The sequence below is a fragment of the Lemur catta genome, chromosome 6 (assembly GCF_020740605.2).
Source record: "Lemur catta isolate mLemCat1 chromosome 6, mLemCat1.pri, whole genome shotgun sequence".
In the NCBI taxonomy this organism is placed as follows: domain Eukaryota; kingdom Metazoa; phylum Chordata; class Mammalia; order Primates; family Lemuridae; genus Lemur; species Lemur catta.
In genome coordinates, this window is record NC_059133.1 from 50438281 (window position 1) to 50459556 (window position 21276).

The following is a 21276-nucleotide window of genomic DNA, read 5'->3' on the forward strand; positions in this document are numbered from 1 at the left end:
GAACAAACTATATAAACTGGGTCTAACTCAAAATACTTATTTTAGATGCATAGGAAAATAAAAAAAATCAGAATGCAAGTCGTCAAAAGAATAGGTTTTAAAAGTCACATTAAAATTTATGTGAGATAAAAATTCTATTGTTTGGTCATTTTGAACAAAGGAACATTTTATTAATACCAACTTCTTATGTATTAATACAATGCTCACTACCAGTGTTTTCTTACAAAGCCTCTCTAGCTGATTTTGTCAAGGTTGAATTAAAAACAAAGAAACAAAAAACACTCTTTATCAAGAGACTAAAAAATATTTGCTGAAATGTTAATGAATTTATGATCACTGAATAACTGCCTACTGAAATACTCCTGAATATTGCCCATCTTACTAACAAGTATATATGAAGATCGAAAAACATGTATATCATGCCAATAGTGAAAGTGAAACTAAATCTGCCAAAGAAACAAAAATTCCATACAAAAAAAGTCCATGTTATATTAAAAATGCTAAAGTTTACCTAGACATTACAAAAAAACAAAGCAAGGAAAATAATTTTTAAAAATAATTGTTAAAAAAAAGGAAAAGACAAGGTAAAGCAGTAGGGGATTGGGATGGAAGAAATAATTTTGTCTAAAAAAATTCCCATATGCTCCACTAAAGTAGACAATTCTTTTTGCAATATTAATTTTTCCTTCGAGGTTAAAATTACCATTCTCAGGGCTATAGCAATTCTTTCATGATCTGCCCTTAAGTGAATTAAAGTGAAGAAAAAGCAACAGAGGAGAGAAGATTAAGATAAACCTGATCATAGGACCTTATAAAGAGCTAAAATCTGCAGTGTACAAACAATTGATAGAAAAGGAGAGAAAATCAGAGCTATAAAAAATGACCTCAGCTCAGTAAATTATTCATTTTTTTAAATTATATCAACAAAGATGACTTATGATTTTGATTATGCAAGCATTATAATTAATTACTGATAACTGGGCCTCTCAGCTTTTAAGTGGTTTCTCAAACATGAGATCATGCATAGTATATACAGAAATCAAAACCTAAACAAAAAAGTGAGACGAGCAAAGTTAAGATTGTAATTTTAGTCTTTATTCTCCATAATTCTGATGCTGTTTGGTTTTATGAACAGTTCTGATTAGGAAGCTACTTGGTATGATGTATCAGTGATGTCACTGTATTGATGGAGACTACACAATCGTACATAACGGTGCAACGTGTGATGGTAAGCTTTGTTTCTCAAAGCTGTCAGGCACTTTAAGAAAATTAGAAACAACCAGGATAGTAAGTGCCAATAACAGAAGGATCAGTTTTTCAATATTCCTTAAAATCACATTCAATTATATGTTTATTTTTACATAAGAAAAACTCATGTTAACAAAAAAATCTTCTATAATATAAGCACTTTCTCTACCAAGAAACCTCAAGTCTACATCCAGAGGGATTGCCTTATTTGTGAAGATGAGTGGTCATGGTCAAAAGTATGTATATACCATTGGCCTCAGGAATATGGTTGTTTCTGCAAGTCACAAATAAATAACACCAGATACATCACGGATGACTGCATGAAGAATATAATGCATTGGGAGTGCACTATCTGAATAGAGGTAAAGAGAGCTACATTCTAAGGACTTCCAGAGTCTAGATGGAGAAGACAAAAGCAATGACACTTGTTCTCTCTATAGAACAAATGGATGGAGAGGAGAACGGCAATACAGATGTTCAGAGAAACCTGAAAAATGAGTTAGAGTAAGGGAAGTTGTATTCAATAGTGAAAATAAATATGCACTGCATAGTAGCTTGGGATAATCCCATAAATGGGATAATCATTAAATTTCTAAATATTAATACAATGTTCTATAGTAAGTATATTTTAGTTTTCGGAGCATAATAAGTAGCAAGCAATATATGGATTACTTATTCATAAAAAACTCATGTTTCTTCTAAATCCAACCTCAGGGAAAATATATTATGCTTGAATCATGTGTTATTATTTTTATGAGAAAAAAGTCACATTCAATTATGACCATTATATAATCATTACTATTATTTGAGATAATTTGCAATAAGCAGGAAATTTTAAATTATAAATTTAGGCTATATCAAATGCAACTCTCTAATAAACACTAAATAAATCATAATGCAAATTGTGGTTAAACCTAATTGGTTTACCATATAAGGTTTACATTTTTTGAATCTATATTTTATCTACCTTTGCTTCTACAGCTTCTATCAGGATGCAGCATGGTAATGAACACCTTAGGAGTCTTTTTGCTTCTAGGTAAACCTGAGTTTTAATTTTGATTCTATCACATACTACCTTTTAACCCTGGGTAATTTGCTAAGCTTCTTTGTTTTGGGGATTCACTCATCTGTCATAGCAAGCTAGTAACGTCTGCCATGGCTTTGGATGCATAAATATTAGTTCCTCTTTGCATCCTTTCTCCCTATTAAACTGAGCTTAACAATCACAATTTTTTATTTTGTTTTATTAAAAGTCTAGAACATCATACACATAAGAGGGCTTTTTATTTTAAAAAACGTGTTTTGGATGAAAACTAAATTTAAACTAACTAATCAAGGATATCTCTACATATCTCTGACATCTATTAGTATATAAAAACTTATATTTATATTGTACATATTTTAGTCTTTTTTCTATATTCTTGATTATCATGTTGCACAGTTGGGGAAGGAAGAGTATAAAATATCTAGATTTTTAAAGTGCACATTTGAACATATCAGAGCTAATTCTTTTACTTATTTCCTAGTGTCCATGGGTCCATGAGCTAAGGTGGTTGGAATCTGGTATTAAAGGAGTGTAATTTATGAGTCATGTGAATTTATACTGAGAAAACATGTATTTCAATGTGAAATACATTAAAACCTGACCCCCTGCCTTTTAAAAGTGTGCTGTTTGGATCCTAAAAGAATCAGGAAAGAGGGTGGGGAGAGGTTAGCACAAGTTAGTGAGGGAATATTTAAGGTTAAATGGTGCAAAATATGGGGTGCTCAGTTAATACAAATGGAAAATATTTAAACTAGCCAGTGATCATGAATTATTTCGGTACCTTGGTTTTTGACAGCCTTCCTACTGTGCAATTTCATAATGGGGCGATAGCACTTAGTAGGGGTTTTAGTGGTAGACTCCGACTTTGCTTCATATCTTGAACATTTAAAACCTGTTGTTTCCTAGGGGGAAGAAGTGTGTTCAGTACTGATTGTTGCACACACAGAAGCCAACTATATTTCCTTTCCTCTCTTTATGTGACTATACAATAATGTTATAGGCTGATATTCTTTTCTCAACCTTTGAAAGATTTCATTAAAGCAATACATCTCCTAACAAGTTCAAAGTGGGGTGGGGAGAGCAAACAAGTAGAATAATTTATATTACCCCGGAACAATTCTGAATCCTGTATGTGTTTCTGTCACTGTCTCAAGTGTGTTCTGGTTTAATTTTCAACATTTATATATGGGAATTAATATGTGTGCATATTTGTAACTTCATGCAGCGCTACTGCCAGGAGTGACTGTACACATCATAGCATGTGCTTTGAATGTACAATTTTACTTCTCTTTCTTTTCTAACAATTTAAGAAAATCAGTGTTAGAAATAAAGAATTAATGAAGACAACCAAAGAGTAGCCAGACAAATGGGAATTGGTTTTGACTTGACAAGAAACTCATCAGTAAGTAAATAAACCTCCTTCCATGGAGAAGGCCACTGGAATATACCCAATAGCATGTCTCTACTAGCAAGTGATAAAAAGCCTTAGACCTAAAACTCCATGATTATTACTTTGCTATTTATTTCCCCCTGGGGTATGAGATTTATATTATTTTAAATGTGTATTTTCAGAGAATTCAAGATGCTTTCTTGAAATTGAAAACAGTTTTTGGAAATTTATGATTGGAGAGGTATTACACAATTTATGATGCTGCATTTGTAATGACAAATCAGAGTTGAATACAAAAGCACTAATAATACAAAAATAGCTATTTCAAGAATCAAGATTGGGTGCAACTAAATTAAAAACAGCCATATAGTGCCACATTTTTCCTGATTTATTTACCTATGATATTGGCACATCTTATCTTTTACTTAATATTTGAAAAATATAAATACCCCTTCATATGCAAAAAAGTGAATGTTACATGAAAAATGTAATTTTATATAGCTTCCTAAATATGAGCCACATGCTTAAGCAGTGCACACATTTTATGAATCAAATCCTTAATGTGAACTATTACAAAAGCTTGGTAACTAGATACAATTTCATAGGAATTATAGCACCTGCCTTTACTGCAATAAAAAATGAGTGACAAATTCCCTTTGACATCTTAAGAGTGACATCATCCTTAAGAGTGCAATAATCAAGCACTAAATGCTTTTTATTAATCATGTTAAACTTCACACTTATGGACATAAATATTTATAATTTTAACCACAATGTACAATTTCTTTTTTGTTTAAAAGTAGTTTCTCACTCAAAATGGTATTTATAGTCTTGAAAGCACAGAACTATCATGTCTCTATATTCAAGAGTGAATCAGATTCCCAGATGTTTTCACATAGTTATGAGAATGAGAAACTGCTAAATTAGCATGGGCTGCAATATTTCAAGCTTCTTGCTATCCTGTTATAAACTATACCTACAATTCCAATAGCCTCCATTTCTAGAAGCTTTTTTAATAGTTTCCAGGCTTAGTTATGTTCAAAGGTAACAGGAAGTCTAATCAGTAGAAGGTAGAATTTTCAAAGGCTGCTATTCCTATAATATGTAGCATTTTCAGTGGCTGAGTAAAAGGCCTGTTTACAGTTTATTTTTTGCTTTTGTATTTAGTGGAAGTGAGGGTGCTGAGCGCCCTTAAGGGGGCTCATTAAAACCACCTCCCACTCTTAGTCAGTTGTACCCAGATGAATTTCTCATAATAGAAACCTCTGACCACCATTATATGTTGGGAAAAATTAGAATTTCGTCCACTTACATGTCTGTCAGCTAGGATTCCAGTTTATTCTACTTTGGTATTTCAGCATGATAATGAATCTGAATTGAGTCCCAGTTGAAGAAATCCCTGATTATTACTTTTTGGATTTCAAACTAAAATCCTTTTAGAATCAATGGACATAGCTTATTGCTAGGAGTCATTCAGACCTTTAATTTGATTTATATATTAGGTAAGAATTCTGAAAATTATTTAAAGGTTCTGTTCTCTAGCACCAGATACTAATGCCCACCCCCAGCCTCCAAAAGAAATCATGTGCATAAATTAATCAATTCTAACCATGCTCAGCTATAATAGCTAAAAGTGGAATTTTTTCTCTTTTCTTTACCAAAAGTATTTTGTATATGCAAATGTTTTTTATAGCAGCCAATTACATTTTCAAATTAAGATCATTCTCATTTTTACCCATGTGCTTATCTTTAAAATCCAGTGTAAAATAGCATAGAGATGTAATACATTTCTTTTGTCTCCATAGATTTCTTTTACTTAAAAAATAAATACACTGATAATATTCTTTTTCAATTTGTTTTTTATTCTCCAGATATTGTGTGTACATGTAGGTATATATGTGAGATTAAGTGTATTTGTGTGTATGAGGGGAGAATTAATTTTCCCTCAAGTCTATTCACACTTTAATATCAAATAAAAAATGAAATGTGAAGAGGGTCATTTTATAGAATTAAACATCCTCCTTCTAATTACTTAAATGAGGAGTTTGGGATTCAGAACTCTATATATAACCAAGAGTCGAAGTCACTGGAAGACTTTAAAATTAGTATTTTAACCATCAGACCCAGAGTCATGTATGGAAATAAATCCATTGCATGGATTCTTTATATACACAACCTCAAAATTTAACTACCCAAGTAAGTTTTTAAAAAACTAATTTAAAATTTGCAATTGAGGAAAATCTCATCTCCATCCTTAACTGTGACTTTTCATTTCAATTAAAAACTTTTCCGATACTTTGAAAAACAAAACAAGCTCCTAGGACAATTCATAAATACTGAAATCGGAGATGTGGTTCTTGTTAGATGTTAGTTTCTCTTTCTGAGGGAGTGGCCTGTGCTTTCGGAACATCTTCCGAATGTTTAGATCTGCTCAAGGGTTCAGACTCTCTGGACTCAAGTGTACTTGTTTTCTTTTTTGCTCGTGCCGCCTTCTTTTCCTTTTCAAGCAATCTATAGTTGATAGCATTGCCAATGAGCAGCCACACGCTTGCTAATACCACGATAGCCCCACAGGATAGATACATGTATTTATATCCTCCAGTTATATCCACCAATTTACCTAAGAGACAAAGAACATATTTTAAGGTGGCATAAGAAAACAGTCATAAATGATAAAATTTTCAAATAAATTTCTTCCCCAAAGAAGAAATCAACATTAAAAGAGACTTTAACCAAAAAAAAAAAAATCCTTTATATTATGACTTCTATATATGCTTAGTAAAGGCATGTATACGCACTTACAGCCTTATATTATCAGTATATTAAATTTGTCAAAAATTATTTCCCCCAATAAAAGTGTACAACCAAGACAAATTAGGTATATACGTGTTTGTGTGTGAATTCATAAATACATACATGTGTGAGGTATATTTTTACATCTGTACATGTAAATATGGATATATTTATCTATTAATATTTATTTACAGCATACACAATGAGATTGCTTCATCCCTTCCATGTTTCCTTTTCTCTTCAATAAAGAGGGAAAAATTACTTTCTTTAGAAAAGACCCGAAGGCTCTTATATGTCTCCTCACAGGGCCTGATATTTACTAAACGCTTTCTCCATGCCCAGCAGGAGGCTAAGCACTTTATATATAACATCTCATTTGATCCTTACAAGAGCACTGTGAAGTAATTTGATCATTGTTATACAGCCAGTAAGTAGCAGAATCTGCACTCTAACTATTGTCTGTCTGAATCTCATATTCTTAACTACTCTCCAAAACAGCTTCACTCAATCTCTTGGTTAAGTGCCATGTCATTTTTTGAGATAATCACAATTTTTTACTTTATCTGAGTCAAAATTATCAAAGCCAAACTAATCAAAAAGAAACCATTTGTTTCATTTGATTATTGAAACCATCTAAAATCTAGCCTGGTGCCATATAATCTGAAGGTTTTATTTCTTTCTTATGTAGGCATTTAATTCTTAATAATTCTTAACAGCAAAATTTAGCATATACAAATCTATATTATTTATCATATACAGGCCAAGTGATTTTGATATAGACCTTTCAAGCCAGTATGTTTAATCAGAATCTCTAGTGCTTTGACCAGAATCTAGTCAGTGACTTCATGTTAAATTTAGCTACTTAAAACATTATCTATTTTTAAAAAAATTGTTTTAATCAGGTAGATAGCGAAATGGGTTTATTTGAGTAAGCATGACATACATATAATATATATAAAATAAAAATTGCATAATTTTAATTTTCCTTCCAAGACTTTAGTCAAATATTTCTATTCATACACTTATACTTTTAAGTACAATGGCCCATCAGAGTTAATATCACTTTGGGCTACCATATCAGCATACTTTCTAAATGTTTTGGGAATTTTTTAGCATCATCAAGAAACCAGATAGGCTTTCCAGAATTAAAGCTTCAGTTCTTTGTGAAGCAAAGTACAATGGTCAAAGTTGAGTCTGAAAAAAAAATTAGAATAAAAACCACACATTCCTTACCTTTCACTGCTCTACTACCTCCTTCCTTCTCTTTCTTTTTAAATATCAGACTAGTATCTCAATTTGTGAGAATCTTCTTTTGTGGTGCCATAAACGTGTACTTAGTCTCCTTACTGGGTAATTCAGCATAAACACTTTTATAGGTATCTTTGAAAATATTGCAGATCTTAAAATCTAAAGGTAATCTTTATATATATGGAACATAAGTAGCTGACCCTTGATACTTATAAAAATAACATTGAATTTTCCTTCATCTTTGCATTGTCTCTATATATGGAATATGTATCTTGTATATATTTATATATATTTCTTTCAGTAATATTATGAATGCCTTTCCTTTTTAGGCATGTAACAGATTCCAAATTAATATCATCAATGTACTCTAATTAAAAAAATCATGACTGTTTGTGAATTTTAGGCATGTAACAAATTCCAAATTAATATCATCAATGTACTCTAAATTAAAAAAAATCATGACCGTGAACATTAGTTTACATTTTTGACTCATTTTAATATCAACAAAAGAGAGATCAGTTCACCAATGATAAAACAAAGAAACAGTGGCATTTTATTTCTGTGATACATTTGTAAGAGCACAAAACAATGGATATTGATAAAAAATGCTGAAAATTACACTATTAATCATCAGTCCTAAATTAAGTTCTTAAATTCATAGGTCCAGGCTCTGAAATGAATTTAGGTCTAAAATTGACTAATTATGAAAGTTTAAAATACATTTTAAAACCTAAAATTAACATCCCCCAAATCTTTGAGGCTATTAGTATTATTATAAACCACATTATTCACTGTAAGGAAAGTCTCAGTTAATGAATATTAATTTTACGATTTTTTACTTTCTTTGATGAAAAATATTCTTACCAGCAAGAGGAGGGCCAAGAAGAACTGGGCCACACTCCACAACTGTGACAAGTCCCACAGCACTGGAAAATCTTGGGGCACCAACAAGGTCCATAAGAGTTTCAAAGAGAACGCTGCTAACACTCCCAAATCCAAGGCCAAAAAATATAGCATATACCACCAGGCTTGCGTAGGTTTGTGCCAGTGGGCACAAGAGATGACACACTCCATTGAACATAACTGCAAGACTGAAGAAGTACTGGATTCGGGGTCTGACATATTTGGAGTTTGCAATTAATCCTCCAGAAGGCCTAGCAAACATATCAACAAAAGCCATAACAGACAGCAAGAGAGCTGCAGAATACTCATCGATTCCCTTATCTTTAGCATATACAGCCAAGAATATAATGGGGGCAAAAAACCCTAAAAACATAATGACATTTCCGGACAGGTATATAAGAAATCCTCTATGGCTAAAAAGGGAGAAATCTAAATACTTATTAACTTTTTCCCATGTTGACTTCTGATGATTTTTCTTCAGACCTGAACCTTCTTCTTTTAAGGCAATCTTATTTTTAGATTTAGAAGTAGTTTGTTTGGGTACAAGGGGTCTCATGAGGGACCCACCCACACAAGCATTCAAAAAGATGCCTCCCAAAATCAAAAAACTTCCCTTCCAGCCATAAGTATTAAAAAGGTACTGATTGAAAGGAGCCAATGTACTTAAGAAAACAGGACTTCCTGCCATGGCCAATCCATTTGCCATGGGTCGTTTCTTGTAGAAGTATTTGCCAATTATTGTTAAGGCCGGTTGCAGGTTGAAGGCCAAACCTAAACCTAAAAAGAACAAGAAAAAAGAGGCGAGAAAAACACATTACACCACTGAAAAAAGAAATTACTTTTCAAAATGTGCATTCAAATGGATAAAGCAGAACTAATAATGCAACAGCAGGTAGTAATTTTTGATAATTGTAAATATAAATGTAATTGTACAAAAACAAAAAGATTCTCATAATTGGACACTTGATCTAACAATTTCATATTCCTTTAATTTTAAAGCACAGAAAAAAAACCAAGAACTTCAAATGATGTATCAATAATCATAAAATAAGTTGAAACTAGGAAAAAATTATTAGTTCTCAATTAAAATAATTTAATTCCACAGATCAATTATCTTCCTCTTAATATATACTTTCATACACATATATAGAATAGATTTCTTCCTTGTGAGCAAAGAGTGCAATTTAAAAATGTGAATACGTTCAGAGTTGAAGGAATGTGAACAGACTAAAAAGGTGGTAATTTGTAACAATCTTATGTCTCCCCACAGATATTTCTTTCAATATCAAGCAAATAATAAAAATGATAATAAATTTAAGACATTCATTTCATTCTTTGCATCCCTCATGTTCCACATTTAATGCATATATAACTATAGAAGAAATTTTTTGCTTAAAACATATATTTAATTCAGAGATTAAAGGTGATTGTTTATATGAGCCAAAGTTCCCACTGTCTAGGGAACTCCTTGGCAGTACTGATTATCACCTTTGAGAAATGATTTACCTCTTGTAGCTCACCAAGGTACTATTTAGCAATAGTAATGAATAAAGTCCTTTATAAAATACATAGAATTAATTTAGATAAACTACCTCTTTTTCTCCCTTAGCCTAAATATTATTTTATATTATTTTAGGGGCTAGAGAGGTAAGAATTCTTTTATATTTACTAATTTACCTAAATTGAAACAACACTGCAAAGTGGTTAAGTACTCAGGTTCTAGGACACACAGGTCTGAGTACAAATACCCCAACCCTTCAACACAAACATTTTCTATGAGGAGGAAGATCCCTAAGAGCTTACAAGAAGGAACCAAAAACATACTTTGGAGAGTAACAGGAGCATGCTCTCTTACTCTCCCTCAGCCATACCTGTGAGATATGCAGAATAAGTAGATCCAACTTATAAATAATAAAACTGACCAGCCTATGGTCAAGTAGCTTGTAAGTGGAAGAATCCAAACTAAAACCCAGGTATTGGGTTTCTAAGTTCAAGTTTCTTCATCTCATGTCATTTTCCCCATTCTATCACCTGGAATTTTTGCCTTTAGATGTTAATCCACATTTTTCTTTAGGAAATAGTTGCCATCTATTTCCCATTCTGGCATTGTAAAATGAACATAAGACTTGAAATCAATAGATCTGAATCTGCCCCAGTTAATTACCTATTTTGTACTACTGGGCAAAATAATTAGACTTCCTGAGCTCCAGTGCACTCAACAACAAAGAAAGAGTATTTCCCAAATCAAGAAAGTTCTAGAACTATAAGATATTATATAAATGACATTGTGATTATTATTTGCTAATATTTATTTATAAATAGCAAAATGCTGGGTACTTAGTGAAGTCCTACATATTAATTTTTTACATTAATCATTTCAACAACTCTTTAAGAAAAGAGCTATTATTTTTCCCATTTTACAGTCAACAAGACTGAAGCATAAGGAGGTTAATGTAGCCATGATCACACAGACAGCATGCACTAAGTCAGGTTTAAAATCTAGATCTGTCTGCTTTTGAAAACCAAAGTCAGAGTATTGGGTGATAACGATTTAAGGTAAATGTCCCATAAATATATTTAATGGTTGACTCTGGAAGAACCAAAGCCTTCAAGACTCAGAGAAATAAAATTATAAGTTAGAACAACAGTAATGCTATTGATATCTGTGGCTATCAATGCCAAATACCAAAGTCATCTTCTTCCTAATATATCTACTTGTAAGCCCATCCTGATTTCTACAGTCTAATGAAATAGTCACTATGTCTACACACAAAAAAGGGTGCTTAGATAATGCTTAGATAATAGATTATATGCAAATACTACACCATTATATATAAGGGACTTGAGCATTCATAGATTTTGGTACCCTGGGGGATCCTAGAACCCATCCACCATGGATACTGAGAGATGATTGTATTGGCATGGAAAGCTGTACATGATATATTTCTGAAACAGGAATAGCACTAGCTTATGTGACAACTTGTACACCATGACTCCCTTGTGTGTGTATATTTATCCATACACATTTATAAATGCACAGAAGGATGCACCCAATTGTTAATGAGGGTTATCTCTGGTAGAGTGTGGGGGTGGGGAGAGGAAATTAATTACAAGGGGATCTTCACCTTGCATTTACATATATTTCTGTATTGCTTTATTTTTGTTTTAAAACCAGCATGTCTCATTTTTGTAATTTAAAAAACCTAATAAATATATTTCCATTTTAGAAAAAAAAATGAAGTGCTTAGATATAAGAAGGTTTTCATTTACAATATCAAAGTATGTTTTGCCATATCCAAAAGGGAGAAAGCTGTGGATAGGTTGTAACAAGAAAGATTTTAACATTACTGTGACTGTAGAGTTTAATACCTCTATTTTTTTTCCATCAAATGATACATGAATGTAAGGTTAGACTGGTCTAAAATCACTATAAAAAAGATAAATATTTTTACCTTTTTATCTCTGGGCATAAGGGAAAGATTCAGTCTCTTTACATAGTGAAGTCTAATTTTTCCTAAAACTTTGAAAGTAGACTTCTTAATGCAATTTATATTTCAGGCTAATAAAAATAGTGTGTTTCAAATGTACACATTCAGGTCAGTTTAATACAATAGACATTATGCATGAAAAACAACTATAATCAAGTGACAGTATATCATTTTAAATATTTGTGTTAGTGGCAAATGTGTCTCATTGAGCTTTTAAACAGGATCACTTGAATAAGGAAGAGAAGGGACAGGGTTATGATCTCTACCATTAGTTAGAATACAGACAACAATAATTTTATTGTTGAAGTTAAATTAGGGCATCCAGACAATATCTCCTTGGCTCCATTTTAAACATATTATTAGTGGTAACTCAGATACTCTAAATGGAAATTAGTGATGAAAAGTAAGCTTTAAAAAATGAAGATATTTATATATTTATACCAGAAAGTCAGTGTCCACAATACCATCTCAACTGGCTTGAGAGTAGAGAGTGAAAAAGTAAAAATAAACTAAAGCTGTTTTCTTTTTAACATTTATATGATGCCATGTAACTTTTTTGATAACTAATTTTTTTTACTTCTTAAAATGAAATGTTTGGCCATTTTATAGCTAGTATTTCAACCCACAAGATGAAGATTCTTTAAAATAGCATTGTTTATAAAAAGTACACTGAAAGAAAACAATAAGACTTTTCTGCTGTTCATTCTTCTCATAGAGCTTTGCAACCCCAGAAGTGTTAAGAAGAAAATAAACTGAAAACAAAATGACTTACCTACAGTGAATCCCATAGTGAGGTAAAGCTGTACTACACTGGCACTGAAAGAGGCCAAGATCATTCCTAAACAGCACAGCAAACCTCCCATTATCACCACTGGCCGGCTGCCATATTTATTTACCAAAACACTACTGATGGGACCTGAAATAGAGGGGAGATTGAGAAATATTCAGTTGCTGGGTCATTTATTTATTTATGTTTAACATTTGTTGATTTTAAAAGTCAAGAAAGCACATTTTAATTATCAAAGGAAAAATACTAGTTCACAATGGAATATAATAAGGACTTTTCAATACTTCACAAATGACCAGTTTGACAGGTTACTTTAAACCATCTATATAAAAACACATGAAATAACAAATTATAAGTGTTTAACATATAGTTTGTTATAACTATAACCATTCAAATTTTGATGGAAAGGTTTTCAACAGAACACAGCTAAAATGTCCAAAATATCTTAATAAATGCAGGTAAATTTATATAACAAAAATTTAGGGATTATATAAATAACTTGTCCATTAAAATTTTATTTTCTAGAATAATGTGTATGTGTATATATATACACACATATATACCATTAATTATAGCTCAATTTTTTTATTATATTCAATGGTGATTTTTTAACATGTAGCTATCATGGCCTATGTGTGCTTGAATGTGGTTATTTGTTGTGACTTGACTGGACAATGCTTAATCCCTCATATTTCAATTAAATATTTTAAGGTGCATTTGAAAAAAAAAATTATGAATCCTGATTTTTGGGCGAAAAATCTTCTGTTAACACATTCTTATAAGGTATAAAAAGTAGCAGCATCAAAACTTACAGATCTGGCCTGTGGGCCTGTCCCCAGGTCCCCCAATTTTAATCCCTGACTGTGCCAGGAAGAAGTGTTCTGGTCCTGAGTTGCCTATGGGGTGTTCAAGCAGGTTTGACATCTCCTCCACATTGGGGTGTGCCCTGCTTTGATGGAGCAGCCAGGCAAGCAGCACCAAGAAGGGCCAGAAGGCAGGGAGTTCATAGTCTGAGTACCCTTTGGTCCACTGTAAGTCTTTAAGAGGAAAGGTGTGAGCCCCACTCTTGGGAAGGCTTGGTGTTGTGTGTGCACCAACAGAGAGGAAACAGTTGCTTTGGAGGGCCCCAACTCAATCATCCCTCTCAGCAGCAGCAGGTGGAGGAGGGGAAGAGGAGGAAAAGGGTCTGAATGGAGGACAGCTAGCACACTGGTTGTCTTTGTCCATCTCTCTGGAAGGCAGCCCACTAAGAATGTGTCACACAGATCACTGGGGACCCACCAGCCCATGTGGCTCCTGCAGTCTGGGTCAGAGTTGGGAAATGTTTGTGTGGGAAAAAGCAAGATGAAAACTGAGGGGCTGAAGTTCCCCGGGGGAGGATAAAGGCACACAGTGAGTGGAGAAGCAATATCGTGGCTGCCATCTTGGCTCAGCTCTGTGGTTACGGGAAGCAACCCTGAGGGGGCTGGCAGCCTGGTGCTTTTTCCCCAAGAAGCTCGCAGTTCACTGGCAGCAGCAGCTTTTGGGCACATGAGGGTAGAAAGACTCCACCTGCTGATTTCCAGAGGTGTGAGAGAAGGAGAAACAAAACCCCACCTATCCTTTTCACCAGGCTCCATTTTATAATCATGAAGGGAACAAGTCTAAGGATGAAGCTGATGAGGGAGATGAGAGGGAGGCACAAATACCTGGTTTCAGATGATATTCAACATTATAAAACTCCTGAATCAACTAACTTTAGGGTCTACCCTACCTCTCAATTCATAAGAGATAATGCTCTCATAATCTTACACACGATAATAAATGTGCATATTGTTTAAACTAAAAGAAATTTCATTTGTTTCTTATACAGAATATATTCTAATATTAACTTTCAACAGTTATTGAGTTCTTATTGAATTACAAGTACTGTACTAAGTGGCTTACATCGATTATTTCATTTTATTCTCACTAAGACTATGTAAGATAGATAGCTGTATGCTCATTCTACAGATTTGGAAATTAAATCTAGGAAAGGTTAAGGACCTATAATTGCCTAAATTATAGAGTCAGGATTTGAATTTAAGTGTTCTTGATTTCAAATCTTATATGCTTAGGATTATGGTAGGTCCAACATAAAAATTCGTCATTTTCAAAGTTTAAAACTGGTACATAAGTGGAAAATTTCTTTATCAACCCTGCACATTTAAATACAATATCTGGATCTAGTAGTTTCTAAATATATTTAATGTGTTTAATAACATTTTTAAAGTTTTAATTTACTTAAGAGGAAAATCTATCTAGGCACATTTTATAATACTATAAATGAAAAAAATCAGTTTGTTCATTCATTCATCAAATATTTACTAAACATCTTTTCAGCTATGTGCAGGGCTTATGACGAACAACATAGTTATGATGCCTACCTTCATGGAGTATGTATTTTGAGGGATTTATGTAACAGCTAAAACTGCAAAGTACGTCATGCAAGATAATGATGTCTCCTTTTCTCCTAGCATGTTTCTCTAGTTTAGAGATAGTAAATTACTTGCAGGAATTTTAAATGTGAATGCATTTAAATGACATGTTTTGTCAATACAACTTCTGCCAGTGTTTTCTTAAGTCCAAAAACATCAATGTAGAAAAACTATGTTTCAGTTTATAGGTAAATAGTTTACAAAGTTTGCTTTTTGTTCTGGCTCCTCAGGAATTATTCTAACTTCTAGTTCTTTAGTACCAGCAGATTAAATTTCTCTTTTTATCACAACATTGTTAATTATTGGTGAATCAGCATAGTGAGTCCTTGAGTAACTGGTATTCATATGTACTTTCTCTCTGCTGTATCAAGCATTGCTCCTTCTGCAGTCTACCATTACACACATTAAGTTCTGAAGAAGTGGATTCTTCTTTGTCAGAATAATTTCTCTGCATTGAATCATCTACTTTTTAAACAATTTATAGACACATGATTTCTTGTAGGTAGAAATATTCTTTCTTAAACATCTAATAAATGTAGTTCTAGTGACAAAACAAAACTTTTTAAAAAAGGGAAATTATGAAGGAAATTAACTGTGCATGGATTTATACAGAGAGGAAAACATACTGAAGAAAAGGAAATCTCCAAAATGTATTTTTATCTACTAGTAAAGGTACTAATGAAGCTGTAGCCCAAATATATAATTCATTCCCCTTCCTTGCTTTTAGTATATCCTAAATGACCTCTAGAGAAGTTCATCTTGATTGATGCTTCTCCCCTTACGGTTTATCTTTTTGATCATGACATTCTCTGCAGATGCTTGATTGTTTTAAACCTCTTCATACATTTTCATCAGCTTTCTTTAGGATAATTTTCCTTGCCTTTAATTCCTCTTTTTACCATGGAATATTCTTGTTATTTGTCTACTTTCAGAATAATTTTTCACTTTCGTCCTAGGTAGACATTTGGGGACCTTGTGGAGGACTGACAGGCAGCAAAGTGAGCATTGAACAGGCACCCCTTTTCCTCTATGTCCTAAAATTAGCTGTAAACCAACTAATCAATAGCATAAAGTTACTGCATTTAATTACCGGCTGGAGGTTTTCTTGAGGTTTAAGCCAATGTTTTCTTGCTTCTTGAAAGAACTATAAGACAGTGAAAAGGATGGTGGCAACTGAAAGTGGTGACTGCATTCTATCCTTAGGACAACTTGCCCTTCATTTCTTTCTGTAGGAAAGAGCAGAACCCTTCACTGTATGTCTGGATTTTTTTTTTTGGGGGGGGGCTGATTTTTTAATAACTATCTACAAGAAACCCTAGCGAGCCCATTATTCCTAGACTAAACCAGAACCAAGAGTGAAAAAATGGGAAGGTTCCAGCAGTTGCCCAGCACACCGTGTGAAAAGTTTGTTCTTCCTTGCACCATGTTTGCAAACACACTGAGTAAGGTTGCTCATAACGCTCCAAGGTACAGCAAGGTCTATACCTACTGCATTAGAATTTTTGGAGATGGGAACGAGAAACCTGCTTTTAAAAAAGATCAGTATCCTTTTGCACAAAATGTTAAATTCCCCCGGGGGTTAAGCTTTATGTTCCTAGTCTTTCTCCTATGACCAGTCATTAGCATTTTCTTATTCTGAGGAAAAGCTGTGTGTGGGGGGGGGGGCAGTACTATCACCAGCTATAGATGCTCCGTAAGATGAAGAGTCAAAGCCAGTGGCAAGTAAAAAGGTTGAAATGCCAGAAAAGGGTAGGATGAATGCCAAAACACCATCTATATTTTGGTAACAGGAGCAGAGAGTTGGCCTATGTCAGAATTTGGAGCTGGTAAATAAGATTAAAAAAAATCCAATAGAATAATTGTCGGAAACGTGTAGGTTATTCCACCTTTAAAAACCTACAAGGGCAATTAAGAAGATAAGGAGAATGTGGGTGAGGACAGAGCCCAGAGTAATTCTTTCAGAGATTTATTTGAGCCATTGAATTTTTTGATAGGGATATTATATCCATTTTGACTTGTACCATTTTTCTGCCTTTGAAAAGTAGAGCTAAACAAGTCAGGTATCTATCATCAGAACTAATGGCCATGATAATGTTTGAGAAATAATTTAATTCCCCAATTTGATGAAATTGGGAGTTTTCAAAGCAAAAGTCTTCTTATCATTGACTTACCTCATTTTACACAAGTGATAATAATCTAGCTTGAATGCATTCTTTGTCCTGTTGCCAACAGTAAGCTGTCCCACCCAGATTTCTGACGATGTCACCAGTTACGCATTAGAACTGCTTTAGCCACCTGATGTTGACTAATACTTAATCCCCTAAGGTCTAGTAAGAAGTCGTAATTAAATAATTGAAATTCATTATCATCCATCATGTTGGGGACAGCCTATTTCCAAGCTGCTCAATCATCCTACAGTTCTTTAAATCAAGTTACTTAAATTATTTGCAACAGCTATTTTATTTATTTATTGTTTTTCAAAATCTCTTTAAATATTCAAGCCTCCCCCTTCCCTGTTCTCCCATCACTCAGCAACTGACTTTCCCAAACTACTTGTTTGGAGAACACAGAAGGCATTAAGCATGAACTATTTCAACCTCCAATGACCAAACTCACAAACGTACTTGCTTCCTACCAATTCAGCAGATATTAAGAAGACTGAAGATTAAGTGTTCTGCAATATTTACCCTAATTTTAGTTTTCAATTTACCTAAATTTCTCAGTTCATATTTATGGTTGCATTTAATAATCTTTCACACACATGCTTTGAAGAATTATTAATATGTTTTTGTTAGTAAAAGGTAGACTACCTTTGAAATCTTATAGTTCTTACTTTATGGATAAAATTATTTATTCGTTGGCAGAAAGATTTCATTCTTATGATAGTGTGATTCAGACTGCTAAAGTGATTCTCCTGAAAATCAAAACCTGAAACCACCCAAATCAAATATGGTAGATGTGTTAAGCAAAATACTTTATACAAGATACCTGCCTTGGAACTAATGTGAATGCATGTAAGTGTATAAGTGTATAAGTGTAATATTAAATATCTCTGTGATAAAGCACTAGGAGGAGGCACAGCCAAGAGCTCTTTATGGTTATAATTTGACATAAATCTCATAAACAAATAATGAATTGAAATATAAGAACAGTGATCATTATCTCATACTGCAGAGGAAAAATTTACGAGTTTCTAGAATCCATGAATTCTTTGTGAATATACTCCTCTAATTTAGAGCAATGACTTACAGGACACAAGCTGGTATATTAAACCATTGGAGAACCAAGGAGCCATTCCATCTGTTGGGTTAGTACATGAGTTGGCAGGCTAGAAATAGAATCATAGCTCAAGCATCAGTCAATTCTGCTATTCTGCCAGGGCCAGGAACAATGGTTCAGAGATAGAGAAAATCTTGTGACAGGGACAAGGCTAGAGTGAGGACAAAGATAAGAAGTTCAAGTCACCCCACAAAAGTTTAGTCTCCTCACATCAAAGCAATGGCATTGGAAAACCTAAGAAAAGTCTCGATTTACCCAGTTACTCAAGAAGACAGTGCACTTTTCATCCCAGCCAAAGCAATTAAGGACCATCAACACTTGTTAGTAATCAAATGGCAAAGAAGACACAGTTTAAAGTAAAATTATTTTATGATGTTACAAGAGGAAAGAGGTTTTAGAGATTGCATAGATTATTTTAAAACGTCCCTTACTAAGCACAAATCATTTCAAAGAACTTTAATAAATTGGTCTGAAATGCCTCTTTTCAAGGTAATCAAAACACTGGCATTTTAATTCATTATAAAACTTTGATATTAACTTGCTAATGATTTCATAGGATAATGAGTAGCCTCTTTATTATTACTCTCTAAGCTTTAAGGTATGTATCAAAACTCTTTAAAAGAAGTTAACCCAGTGGAGAGAATTAGGTAGAGTAGGCTTCATGAGCTGGATATCCCTTTTGGTGCTGACCTGAAATGTCCTTCATGCCTCATTTGCTGCCCCCCCTCCATCTGTAATTGTGCCTCACAGCACAAGCACAGATACTGAGACTTAGGCTGGGTGGAGATTGTGTCAGTGACTCTCTGTTAAAATGCTATAGGATGATATCCAGTCTCCATCTGAGGGGAAGTGGAGTCAGAGATGAACCCAGGGCTTACTTAGGACAAGCAGGTAGAGGACTTGTTCACTAAAGGAGGCTGAAGATATAGAGAGAACAGGACAGAAAATATCATTCATGTAAAAGCAGTTCCAGGGGGCTCAGTGGGAAGGATTGGAAGGCACGTCAATGTGGGACTAGAAATCATGGGAGAGACATTGGTCAGCACATAGAGCTAGGGATGCATGAGGAGGACAGACAATCAGAGGATCTGTGCGGTACCAAAGGCTAGACAGAGATGAGTGGTCTTCATTTTTAGGCAGAAGTAGGCAGTAGGACCTAAAGAGGCTGGTCATCTGTGGTCAAAGGTGATACTGTTAAGGTCCTAAAGTGGCGTGTGCACAGTCTGCTGTTTAGAAGGGGTTATTTACCTGCAGTGGTGGGAACTGCAGCATCAGTAGCAGCTTACAGTGCAGATAGAGACCAATTGTAGTCTCCTGGACCAAGCCAGTCTTGAAGTGATGCCTGACCAGAAGTTTGGGGAGAAAATTAGTTCACTACAAGAACTCAGCCTTCAGTGGACCTTAGTGGCTGTTGGAGTTAGACATTTGGGTATGGTATTGGAAATTATCTTTTAGAAGTACTGGTTTTTGTGTTTGTATGTTTGTTTGTTGGTGGTGTGCATTTAATGCATTTCACTCCAGCCTATTGCGTATTATATTACTCTGTGTTTATGAAATCTCTGCTTCCAGATAAACAATTTGGCTTAACACCTTACGCTTTTGTTTCCACTGTGTTTTATGCATATATTGTTTCTGCTCATATTTTGTTCTTCCTTTAAGATCCAGCTCAAACTCAACCCTTTCCATGATGGTTCTGCTGTTGGATCCTTGTTCTCAGATTTCCAACCACTGACACCATCTATTCTCAGATGTGGAAATAAATTCCTCACTGCTTTACGGCATCTCACCAACTCTTGCCTTGAATTTTCATTAAAACCATACATTAAAATATATTTTCCTACCAGAATCTTATTACCTGAAGTAGATGATCATCTCCTTAAAGCATGATTCTGCTTCTCTTTTTTTTCCTATAATACCAGTTGTAGAGTATTTACATCTGATAAGGGTTATTTGAGAGTTTAATTTTATTCTAATGTTGGTGAGTATTTAAATATATGGCAATAACCATAATATAAAATTTATATTACTCAGAAAATTTTCATAATAAATATGTTTAAAAAAACCAAAATCCATGGAAATTGCATGTTAAATTTACATTTGAATATAATATAAAAACAGTAGGGCTATGGTTTTTCATTTAAAAACACCCCCATGGTTACCCATGATAAAGCACAGTGAAATGCATGATGTATTAGAACTGTCACACAGAATTGGTAGACTTCTGACCTAAATCCACTTTAGTACAGACATTTTTCCTTTTTTTCCTCTTAAAATGGGCATATTTTCCCATCTGACATCAAGAAATAAAACCCACCACAAACAGAACTCTTATTCCCCATGAACTGATGTAAAGCGGGTTACTACTAATGGCTGCAATGCATCATAAATTCAAAATAAATTAGTGGCCATTAAGCCACAGGCTCCCCATCATTTGTGTTACAAATGATGCTAAGACATAAGGCATTACTGGAACCACCTTTCATCTGAAGAGTGATATTGATATTCTTCAGCCAGAGCACATTAAAATGATTCAATGAAATACACAGACTTCAGGAAAGATATAGCATGTTATGCTTGTGGTGAGAATAATATTGAAGTTTCCTAGGAGCAAAAAACATTTTCTTCCAATATAAAAACTA

General features: G+C 33.7%; 1 protein-coding gene across 3 annotated transcripts in view; it reads right to left on the reverse strand.

Annotated features, from left to right (window-relative positions):
* Positions 1 to 5426: 5426 nt before the first annotated feature.
* SLC16A7 (solute carrier family 16 member 7) overlaps positions 5427 to 21276 on the reverse strand; it is a 147077-nt gene continuing 131227 nt past the window's right edge. For all 3 annotated transcript variants that reach the window (XM_045553468.1, XM_045553469.1, XM_045553470.1), the window contains exons 4-6: positions 12888 to 13031; positions 8589 to 9404; positions 5427 to 6303 (exon numbers count right to left, since the gene is read on the reverse strand). In XM_045553468.1, coding sequence (XP_045409424.1) covers positions 6044 to 6303; positions 8589 to 9404; positions 12888 to 13031 — 1220 coding nt within the window. In that variant the 3' untranslated portion in view covers positions 5427 to 6043. The remainder of the gene's footprint in view (positions 6304 to 8588; positions 9405 to 12887; positions 13032 to 21276) is intronic.